Raw genomic sequence first — 12,255 nt, 5'->3', positions numbered from 1 at the left:
TTAGAGAAAGGCCTGAAGGAGCTGAAGGGGTTTGCAATCCTATAGGAAGAACAACAATATCAACCATCCAGACCCCCCAGAGCTCCCAGGGACTGAACCACCAACCAGAGATTACACATAATGTGACCTCATGGATCCAGCTGCATATGTAGCAGAGGATGGCCCTGTCTGGCATCAGTGGGAGGAGAGGCCCGTGGTCTTGTGAAGGCTTGATGCCCCAGTGTAGCAGAATGCCAGGGTGGAGAGACAGGAGTGGGCAGGTGAGGGAGCACCCTCTCAGAAGTGGGAGGAGGGATGGAATAGGGGGTTTGAGGAGAGGAAACCAGGAAAGGGGATAACATTTGAAATGTAAATAAATAAAATATCCAATAATAAAAAACAAAGAATGTCAGTGTTTCGGTTTTCTGACAGGAATCTCTGGCTTTGTTACAGATCACACAAACGCTAAGTTACATAATTGGCCAGTTGCTTTGTCTGCAGAAGTGATTCAGCTCTGGTTCTGTTTTCTTGCAGCCTCTTCTCTGGTGGCACCACTCCTGAGCTCCACAGCTCTCTCTCAGCGACTGGCCAGCATACTCCTCTCCTTGATGTCCACCTACCTGCTCCTAAGCACTGGGTATAAACTTCTTTCTAGTTAATTTTCCTCTCTCTTTCTCTTTTTGAGAATTTCATGAGTACAGTATTTCCATTATTTCTATGCCCTCCTTCCCATCCCCAACTCGCTCACCCTCAAGGTCATGACTTCTATAATTATTATTGTTATAAAAATATATGTGTAAATGATTCTTAAAATATAATTTCAAAATATAGTTGCAAATTTAAAGGGTAAATTGACTTTTTCTTCTTTAGTAGTTAAGCTTGGAAATGAGAACGTTCTCTAAATCTTGAAGGATAAATTATAAATATATTCTATATGTGAGTAGATAACTTGGTCAATAAGTTGCTTTATTTTTATCATCATTTTCATATTACTGTCTGTCATCTACTTTTACTTGGAGTTGCTAAAGTTTTATTTAATTATAGTGTTAGGAAATCCTAATGTATTGTGCAGAATTTTAGGTCTTAAAGAGATTTTAAGAAGGATTTTTGTTGTTGTTGCATTCTTTTAATGCATTTTTGCATAGTGCTGTGATCTCTCTTCCATTAAATAACTGAACAGCTAGAAATAAAGCAAATTTATCTTCAACACAGAATAGCATCATTCTTCCTTCACTTCACTTTACTTAAAAAGATAAGTAACACATTCATTTCAAGGCAAGAATCTAGCAGACAAGTAAACAAATAATTTTTGAAATAAATTAAACAAATTGTGTGTTCACAGTTTAACTCTTAGTTTAAAGCTTATATCTATAACAGCTCTTATCATCTGAACTTGAAAGGTTTGGGCAATTAGTGTGATCTTCCCTTTGTCATAACAATAGACTTCAGCTCTGGCACAGGAGATTCTTTACCTTTCTAGTGGCAGAGCTATCTTGTGACACTGATGCTATTGGGGTGTGGGTGACTGCTTTTCCAGTTATGATCTCATCCTTCTTGCTCATTATTGGTATTAGTAATGTTGGGTTTCCTGTGTCTAAAAGATCACAGTGCCCAGTGTGGTTTTTTTCAGTGTGACTGTGTATACTATTAAAACTTCCTTTAAAAAAACAGTCTTAATTATGTGTTAGTGCATGCAGGTGGATATGTAAGGGAAGGCATGATGACACCTTATAAAGCTTTGGAAGTCCTGTCACAATTCTGACCATAGTAAACTGTTGGGTGAGCAGAGTTGGCAGCAGATCTCAGGTAAACCTGCTCAAGATCCTGAAGTGCACTTCTTGTCTGGGTGCTTTCCCATTCCTTGGAGCAAGCAGTTCAGGCTCAGTCATTCATCTCTCCACCTCCCACACCCTAATCACTGACTGGATGTTTACAAGTGATCATCCCAGGGCTACAGTGCGAAATACCACCACAGTAGTTTCTAGATAGAAAGCAAGCAGAGTTTGACTTTTTAAAAAAATATACCCATAGATCAGTTTAAAGCAATGGTTCTCAACCTATGGATCACAACCCCTTTGGGAGAGCGTGACCATTTTGTTGGGGTTGCATATCAGATATCCTGCATATCAGATATCTATATTATTATTATTTATGACATTAGCAAAATTAGAGTTATGAAGTAGCAACAAAAATAATTTTATGGTCACTACAACATGACGAACTGTATTAAAGGGTCACAGTGTTAGGAAGGTTGAGAACTGCAGCTCTAAAGCATGAGAAGGTAGATAAGAACCAGTGTCCAGATTAGACCAGCATGGCTTCTGAAGATAACAACTATTGCCAACTACAATAGGCTATTCAAAGCTGGAGGACTTTGCACTTTGCTAAATGTAGCTTGTTTGTGGCTTTGTTCCTTGAAAAAAAATATTTCTTTAATACATTTTAAAATGTGCTTTAATTTAAGTTGTAATTTGGGTTGAACTCTTGTCCAACATGTGCTAGGCCTCAACACCACCAAAAGAAAAAGACAAAAGTCTTCACTTCAACTTGTTTATTATTATTTTAATATACATTTTTATTTTTGTTCTTATGTGCATTGCAATTAAGATAATTCTCTTAATAAAAGAAACTTGAGAGTATTTCCAAAAAAGTTAAAAAATTTGTTTTTGTTTTAAATTGAAATTCTCTGGGGCTGGAAGATTGCATGACAAGACTTTGGTTCCCAGTGTCAACATTATGGGCGCTCACAGCTGTTCTTACCTCTCTTCTGCCCTCTTCTGGCCTCTGAGGGTGCTTGGATAGATGACCACAAACTGGCATGAAAACACAAGCATATAAAAAGGAAAAAGTATAAACTAGTAAACTCAGAGGTCTGCCTGGCTCTGCATTACGTGCTTAGGTTAAAGGCATGTGCAATTAAAATAGAATTGAAATTTTCTTACCAAGTAGATTTAAACAAAGAATCTGACATTGATTTGGCTTGAACCCTGAAACATTACTTTGAAATTCAGTAAAGACCATTTTATAGTTTCCATGTTGACGTTGAAGGGAAGATTTCTTGCTGTCCCCCACCATACCCCCAAAACACACACACTAAACTCACTGTATAGTTCTTAATTCTTCTTGCTTTGGGCTCTGTAGTACTGACACTCCAGGCATGTCACCAAGCCCAGTTTGTCATTTGAACTTGAATTTTATTTAATGGTTTTTCTTTAGAACAAATGATAAACTGAACAGACAAATTAAATACATACCAGTTCAACTTTTGGCTAAAACATGGGATCTTGATCCAAATTAGACTCAGCCTAGAATTCACCATGGTGCAACCACAGGTTATTTTCCATTTAAATGACCTCATAAAGCTATCTAGGGTCCAAGGCCTGAGTCACTCTTTAGGACTCTTGGCTGTTTTCACGTGTTTACATTCTGTAAAGCTTCTTCCAATGGACCTTAACATCCTCAGGGACCTAGACTAAAGCAAAGCCCTTGTAGACTCCAGATACGAAGTGAAGATCCCTACACATCCTGTTTTGTTTTGTTTCATTCTCCCTGACAGATGTATTTGTGGGACACAACTATGAGAATATGATAAAGACATTATGAAAACTTTATTATTATTATTAGGTATTTTCTTCATTTACATTTCCAGTGCTATCCCAAAAGTCCCCCATACCCTCCCCCTCCCCACTCCCCCACCCACCCACTCCCATTTCTTGGCCCCGGCGTTCCCCTGGACTGAGGCAGATAAAGTTTGCACGACCAATCAGTTGCTTTAATAAAGAAATCTTGTGCTTTGCTGGTTTGCTTTAAATCTCGAAGTATGTGAGAACCTAGGTGTTCTTATTCAAGAGTGATAAACGTAATTTGAAACTCATTATATTTTCCCACATTATTGGCAAAATTTTAGAATAAATAATTCCGTTATAATACCCTTAAATAAAATATGCAAAAGTTTTTAGTCTATACAAGAAATTAGAGGCTAAAATCTTGTCATTTGGGAATGACATTGTTCTATTAAGAGGTCATACATAGAGGTTTGCTTGAGAAAATAATTTTTTTAGATTAAGTGTGATAATCTTTTAACAAGCACATAATAATGTTTTGACCCTTTTCGGGTTCAAAGGAATGCATAATAGATTTTTTAAATAATGGAACACTTTTAAGATGTAGTTCTAAGCATTAAGGAGTTTGAGGCGGGAATTGTGAATTTGAGCCTAGTCAGCACTATATAGTAGGAATCTGTCTTTGAAAATCAAAGGTTTCTTATCTTAGATTCTCTTCTTGTTGCTATGATAAATTACTCTGATAACAAGCAATTTAAGGAAAGAGGTTTATTCTGGAATACAGTTCCAGTTCCAGCGCATCACAGTAGGGTTGTTAAGGTGTCAGGAGCTTGACGCTGCTGGTCAACACTTTGTGCAGTATAGCATCCCCTACAGAGAGTGGTACTGCCTACATTGACATGATCAAGATAATCCCTCATAGGCATGCTCACAGGCCCATCTCCCGGCTGATTCTAGATTCTGTCAAGTTGACAATGAAGACAAAGGATTACACAGGGAACAGAGTCTTCTCTATAATGCACAGGGGCCTGGCTTCAATTCTTGGCACTGCAAAAATTCAATTAATAATAAAAAAGAATAAAATATAAATCTTAGAGCTAAATATAAAAATAGAGCTGGGTTAGAAATAAAGAGCAGCTGGGCAGTGATGGTGCACGCCTTTAATCCCAGCACTTGGGAGGCAGACACAGGTGGATTTCTGAGTTTGAGGCCAGCCTGGTCTACAGAGTGAGTTCTAGGACAGCCAGGGCTCCACAGAGAAAACCTGTCTCAAAAAACCAAACCAAAAAAAAAAAAAAAAGGAAAAAAAAGAAAAAGAAAAGAAATAAAGAGCATAAGGAAAAAAGAGAGTTTAAATTTAATTGTAAAAAAAAAATAGTAATTCTTAATATAGAGGAATTTATCCTGTAATGTATTACCTTAGAGACAAGTATTAAAATCATGTTTCCAGTTGTCTATTTAATGGTCTTCAGCGACCCTCAAACAGATTATCATATGACATCAAGTCAAAAACCAGGAAAGTTCGTGACTAAAATCAGAATATTACTGCTGAGTATGACCTTACTAATGAAAGCATTAAAAGATATCATTCAATATCAGAATCTGTATTTAGCTTTGAAAAAGGGTCTTGAAACAATGTGGTCTAGTCACTTAGGTTAGTAAATTTCCTTGGTTTCTTACCCTTAGTCCTTATAAAACTTACAAACTGTATAGTTCATCACTGTTTTGGACAAAATAGAGGTTTCTCTGTATAATTTGGTGAATATTCAGACATAAGAGATTCTTAAAATAAATACAGCTTTATTATATTACAGAAACAGTAATAGTAATCTTAAATTCAAACAATGCATCCTTGATTTAATGAATAAGAATGATTCATGAATAATCAGCCCTGAATTAATGTTATACAAATGAAAGCTATTATAATTCTTGAAAATAGTTTGTCTGTTAAGTTGTTAAATATTTCCCTTTGAAATTTTGTTTTCATTATCCCTTTGCGTAACAAAATATAACAGAGATCCAAAGCCTTTTCAGCACATTTCAGTCTGTCCAAGGCCAAACCAACTGATTGCAACTGAAAGTTCAGTGTATCATTACACTCTCTGCAAGTCCACAATGACATTTCATTGCTATTTCCTTATTAGTTTAGATTTGCAGACTGTGTACGAAATACTGTGTTAAGAGATAAAGTCTCACAGAAGGACTGTTTCTAGCTGATGTTGTCTGCATTTTAGAAAAGGGCCATATCTCTGTTTGAAGTACGGAGAGGTGTTTTATGGTTGTGTGTTATTAGAAAGTACAACATTCACATACAACTGAAAGTGTTTGTAAAAGTCATGGTGCCATGGGGCTGTATCCATAGCTAGGCAGTTAAGAGCACTGGTTGCTTTTTTTTCACAGGACCCAGATTCAGTCCTCAGAACCCATATGATACTAATAACCTTCTATAACTGCACTTCCGTGGGATTCAGAGCCCTCTGGCCTGTTTGCGTACCAAACATCCACACATGTTCATGCAGGCAAAATACTCATTAACAGAAAACAAAAAAAGCAAATCTTTTAAAAATTGTCATCCGCCTTTTCCTGGAGTATGCACTTCTTTCTCTTGATTAATCAGTTTTTATCTTTCACTTTTCAGCATCCTGAGCACTAAGCAGTCAAACCAAGAGAACTGTTACTATAATGCAGGCCTGCAGTGGAGCTATAAAATGCATGGCTATAAAATAAGGATTAAGTTTTGCCATGTTACAGTAAAAGCTGGAAAGTTGATTTTACGGGTTAGGGACTGAGTAGACTGAGCAGTAGAATTGGGTTGGTGGCATCGACCACATGTAGAATTGTGGCTGAACTAAACCTTAAATAATGGCCAGGATGCAGGCATTTTAATTTTTCCCCCAGTGTTTTAAGTCATTGTAAGAAAACAAAACAAACAAAACATACAAAAGGTTAAATTATTTTTACATTAATTCTGATAAAGTGGAGTAAAGGAAGAAGTGACTAGCTTTATTGTTGAGGCTCTGGTATATTTCTTTCTAACTTTAATTTGGTCTTTTAACGTGTAATTATTCATGGTACATATAGGTTTTTATATTTTTTTGTACTTATGTTAGAAGTATTTTCTTATGTGGATCATATCTTCCTCTACCATTTTAGTAGAAGTATAATATTTTATGATATGAATATACTTTAATTTATTTAGCTGTTGCTCCATTTAAAAAATATATTATTATTTGTTTTTGAGACAAAGTATATATTTGTAGCCAAGGATGACTTTGAACTTTTTAGATTCTTCAACCTCTACCTCCTGACTCTAAGCATGTGCTGCTAACATCGCTAGTCTGTACTGTGTGGGGATGAAGCGCAGGGTTTCATTCATACTAGAAAAGCACTCTAGCAACTGGGCACAACAAAGTACCAGAGGTGTGATTCTATCATATCATACTCAGTAATGCTGAGCAATCTTCTTTTCAAATAAGAATACCAAATACAATTTTAATGGGCTATAAAAGACTGTGTGTGTACAGTTTTCTGCACCTTTTGCTAACAGCATTTTCTCATGTGTATAATCTGTGTTCATATCCTAGGATCTTGTACACCCTAAACACTGAGTGGTTATATATATTTTCTCAATCCAGATGTTTTTGCCCAGTCTTTAGTACTTTTATTGTTGTGGTAGAATTGAAGGCATTTTGTGCCTTTTGCATTTTTATATCTTGGAAATGGTGTCATATGGCCTAGAGTTCAATAGTAATAAGTGAAGCAAGGTTACATTGTGTTTTTTTTTGTTTTGTTTTGTTTTGTATCTGCCAATCAAGTTAATTATTCTTTCACTTCTTGTGAGCTAGACCTTTATAGTAGCCAGATTCTGTTCATAAACTAGGAGGTGTATTAATGTGTATGTGCAATCAAAGCAGTATGGTAAGTGCTGGAATAGAGCACTTGCGGACCAAGGAGGATTACCTCAAGCTAGAATAGAAATGTTTTGGAAAGGGCTTGTTACCTTGAGTATGTCTTTTTTGTCTTGTGTTGAGTCAACCATCCTCCAACTTACAAAGGTACATGGACATTGATGACCACTGTCCTGTGAACATCAAGGCCTTCACTCTTTATTGTCCCTCTGTACACCACTTTACAATGGAACTCGTAGTGGATGTGTCTTATTTCGTTAGAATTGGTGTTCTTAGGTTGTGGCTCATGAATATTTTTTATATCCTTGATACACAGCATTAGATAGCCGACTGTTTCTATATACAGAGCATGAGAGTCTCTATTTCAGTGTACTTTTGTCAACACTGTTTTTTATGTTGACGAATGTGGTGAATAATATGACATCTCTTTTTGTTTTCATTTTCATCTCAATTATTGACATAGCCAGAGATATTTCCATGCATTTTTTAGCCCTTTTATTTGCTCCACAGAGTTTGTAATTCTATATCAAACCTGCCTTTTAAGAAGGTTGGGATATCTGTCTTACTCTTACTCATATATTACTGATTGTTCCTCCAAAGTTATCTTTTTTTTTTGAACTCTGGAATTTTATTTCAGTTCCTATTTTTTCCAGTGAAAATATGGCAGTTGTTTTTTGGTCAAGTTTATAGCCTTTTACATTTGTCTTTGCATTTCCTTTTCTTTTTTTCTTCTATTGATGAATAGTCGTTACCTTAGGAATGATTTTTAAAAAGTATTTCTACTATTTTAAACATGTAATTATCTCAGTATTCAATGAAGTTCAAAAAAAGATGCTACTAAAGTTCAAATTTAAATGTATTTTTCCTACCCTTGTCTAAAAAATCTTACAGATTTTGAAATACACTGCAGTTATTTTTTTAAGGTTTATTTCATTTTTATTTTATGAGTATGACTGTTTTGCCTTCACATATATGTACTGTGTGTGTCTGGTGTCTCCACAAGCCAGAAGAGGGCAACAGATCTTTGGACCTGGCATGATAGCAAGCTACTGACTGGGTTCTGGACATCAAACATGGGTCCTATATAAGAGCAGCAGCTGCTTTTAACTGCTGAGCAGTCTTCCCAGCCTCCCATCCAAATGATTTTGTGAATGATTTCTAGTTTTGACTTTCAGCTTTCTTTGTTAGTGGTTTCAGCTCTGTTCTCCCTCCCTGTCTCTTAGGTATGAAGCTCTCTTTCCTTTAGTGCTGTCCTGTTTGATGTTTGTCTGGATCCAAGTGGAACAAGAGACCCTTCAACAGCCTGGTGTTTCTTGTAAACAGAAGGTAGCTCTACAAACTATTGCTGCTTTGATTTGGGTATAATAAAATATTCTCCAACCTACAAGGACATTATAGGGGTAAATGCTTACTTAGTGTCATCTTTTTAAGATTATATTACTGATTTTAAAAGACCAGAACACTGATAAATGAAGTCTCTGAATAACGATTTGAAAGTGGAATGTTTATGTGAAGTAGCATAAACACAATAGCACCATAACTCCATTGAGCATGTTACTAACATATTTTACTTTTCAGTGGGTTGTAGTAAGATGTATTTAAGCTATTTCACTGTTGTGGGGTTTTTTGTTTTGTTTTGTTTTTCTATTTGTTTTATTGTAGGCACAGTATAAGTCTTAGCTATGTTGACTTATCTTAATTTGTCCATAAGTCAGTATGTAACCCAATTGCTATTGTGTATTAATGCTTTCTTGTTACCTCCAGCTCACCAGCATCCAGTTCACCTGTGACACTGATATAGCTCAGTTCCGACAGCTCTGTCCGGATGACATCCGTAGGGCCTTTTTCCTAGTATCCTTTGCTCTGGGATTGTTAAGATCTTCCAACCTTTTTAATAGCGTAAGATGATATAGAAGGTGTTTCTGCTTGTTACGTAATGGTGGTGATTGAGGCTATTAACTCTCTTCTCAACTTGAGTTTTCCACATGCATAGTTCTCACCAAAAATTTGGAGATGGCAGGTGCGAGACATTCATCTCAAGGATAGAGGGCTTACTTAGCAAGCTCTGGGCTCAACCCCTACTAGTTCAACAAAAGACAGTTTTAGCTCTAGGAAAGTGACAATTGATATGTTCCACCATTCAGTGTCTTAGCAGTTAAGAGTTTTTCACTTATGCATACACTCCTTAGAAAATAATATGTCAAAGCTAAACCTGAATTCTCCTTTCAACTCTTAACTCCTATCTAATTTCTTCTGCCCTAGAAGAAACTATTAGAAGTTTGCATTTTGTGTACTTTCCTGAGGCTTTTCAGGTCATAGCTGTCTCATGGCCTTGGCTCCATCAGATGAATTACTGAACATTACAAGTTTGAAAGACACATGATGAAGCCTCAGCTCAGAGGGACCTACTGGCAAGCTGCAAGAAAGTCATAGGGGATGATTCTTTTTTAATTTTTACTTAAATTTTCAGCTCTACTGAGGTAAAATTAATAAAAATTTTAAACATTGGAGGTGTATAACTTGTTGCTTTGACAAACACAAGATGATCACTCAAAGTAATTGTCACATCCTCACCTGTTCAGCTGCCATATGCATTTCATCCCTCCTTTCTTTCCCTCCTCCTTCACATTTCTTTTCCCATACTTCCTCCTTCCCTCCTGTCCTCCCTCCCTTGTGAGAATAATTAAGATCTACTGTCTTAGCAGGCTTCAACACAATACAGTTTATTAACTATTACCATACTATTCCTTAGCTGTCCAGACCTTATTTATCATAGATAATTGAAAAGTTTGTCCTTTGACCAATCCCTTCTTTGCCCCTCTTCCTATTTCTTCTAGGAAGTCTACTGTCTTCTCCAACTGTTTGTTTCCTTTTCTTCATTTTTTGTAACACTCTGTTTTCCTTTTCTTCCTTTGCTTGATCTTGTTCAACTGAGTGGCAGCTGCTTCTACCCAAAGCAGCTCTTTAGCCAGCCTCCTGCCTCTGACCTGAACCACTGAACCAGCTCTGTAGACAGCCTCCTTCCTCTGTCTTCCAATGCTTGTGTATCACAAATCACATGGGTTTTATTATGTCACATACCTGAACTGTTTGCTTCCAGTATTATTTCCACAAAAAGGTGAAAGTTCAAAGTTTTTATTAACATGTTAGTAAAGTCTATATTACTTAATTTTTTCAATGAGCCATTAGATCTTACCACACCTATCTACTGTTTGATGATGATGTAATGTAATTTTCCACTATGTCTACCAATTTTACTAGCATATCTAAGTCACCTTAAGATAATTTCACTCACATTTATGTTCTTAATACATACCTTTGTTTCAGACAGGTACTAGACAATAAATGCTGGTTTGTTAGGTAGGAACTTAGCAAATGGCTGCATGGATACCTTCATGGTTCAGCTCCCCGGCTCAGATGCTGCCTTTTCTCTAGTTGTCATGGTTTCCTTGCAGAGTCTTATACAAGACTCTGTGCCATGTGTGTTGTTAAAAGGTCTTATTTTAACAAGAGCTTTCACTGAGTCAGGCGGCACTTTGAGTACTTTGCTATAAGTCCTGGACACTAACAGGATTGATACTTAATACAAATCAAAGTTCAAGAAGTGTAGCCAGCATAATGGTGCAGCAGGTAAAAGCCCTCTTTGTGTGTGTGGTGATTAGTTTTTGTCAACTTGGCACAAACTAGAATCACTGGGAAGAGGGAACCTCAGTTGAGGAATTGCCTCCATCAGATTGCCTGTGGGCAAGCCTGTTGGACATTTTCTTGATTAATGACCCAGTCCACTGTGGGTGGTACTGCCCCTGAGCTGGTGGTCCTGTTTGCATAAGGAAAGCAAGCTGAGCAAGTCATTGTTAGCTAATGAGTAAGCAGCATTTCTCCATGGTCTCTGCTTCAGTTTCTGCCTCCAGTTTCCTGCCTTATCTTCCCACAGTGAAGTACTCTGATACCAATGTGTTAACCACATAACTCCTTCCTCCCCAAATTGCTGGTCATCATTGCTTTATCACAGCAATAGAAAGTAGTGAATATACGGTGTAAGCTTGACCTGTGGTTAGTTCTCAGAATCCACTGGAGAAGGAGAGAATGAACTCCCCAAAGTTGTCCTTTAACTTCCAAATCCTCACTGTGAGTATTCCTGTGCCCATGCTCATGTACACGTATCATACATAATACTAATATTAATGATAATAATAGTTCAATAAATGTTTAAAATGTTTGACATTCTCTATTGAGTTATTCTAAAGTGTATTTATATATAGAAAGAGAGCCTTTTGAAGAACCTAGCCTACATCCTTTTGAAAAAGAAGTCATGAGCAACAACTGCAGACATAGTTCATCTTGTCGCTGCTTGAGAAAAGGAAAGTAGACTTCTCAGAAGTCACCAGCAACTCCATGATCCTAATAGTTTTCAGATCTTTGTGATGTGCTCACCAGGGATGCTCTCAACCATCCCTTTCAAACAATTCATGATGATTAAACGGATAAAAAAGCAAATTGCTTTTGTGGTAGAATTGGCTTTTATTTTCCTAAATGAAAAAGAGATCTTAACAAAACTCATGGTTCAAAAGCTTTGGCTAAAGTGGCAGGAGAAACAGGCTTGAACTCCTGTTCTTTTTCCCTTCACGGTAAATGAGAATGCCCTTTGCAGGTGATCTGACCTAAGCTCATCAGGAGCGCATGCCTGATTTGGATGTAGAGTTGGAAATCTTCCACTTGAAAGATTATCTTGACAATTAGAGAAGAATAAATGATTCGGAAAGAAAGAAATTGTATTAATTCAGAGTTGTGTCGGTATTTCCTTA

The 12,255-nt window shown here is 36.8% G+C and overlaps 1 protein-coding gene across 6 annotated transcripts in view; it reads left to right on the top strand.

Annotated features, from left to right (window-relative positions):
- Positions 1–12,255, top strand: part of Pign (phosphatidylinositol glycan anchor biosynthesis, class N) — a 145,321-nt gene that overhangs the window by 96,978 nt on the left and 36,088 nt on the right. For 5 of the 6 annotated variants that reach the window (XR_387175.3, XR_387174.4, NM_013784.3 and 2 more), the window contains 3 exons: positions 514–616; positions 8,674–8,776; positions 9,215–9,301. Coding sequence is in view for 4 of the 6 variants with exons in the window: in NM_013784.3 (NP_038812.2) it covers positions 514–616; positions 8,674–8,776; positions 9,215–9,301 (293 nt within the window). In the remaining 2 variants the exon portion in view is untranslated. Of the gene's footprint in view, positions 1–513; positions 617–8,673; positions 8,777–9,214; positions 9,302–9,762; positions 12,254–12,255 lie in introns of those variants that run through there. The other variant, XM_006529677.4, reaches the window with a different exon arrangement.

This window comes from Mus musculus, chromosome 1, assembly GCF_000001635.26.
Source record: "Mus musculus strain C57BL/6J chromosome 1, GRCm38.p6 C57BL/6J".
Taxonomy (NCBI): domain Eukaryota; kingdom Metazoa; phylum Chordata; class Mammalia; order Rodentia; family Muridae; genus Mus; species Mus musculus.
The sequence above is the reverse complement of the archived record's forward strand: the minus strand, read 5'-3'. Positions and strand labels throughout refer to the sequence as shown.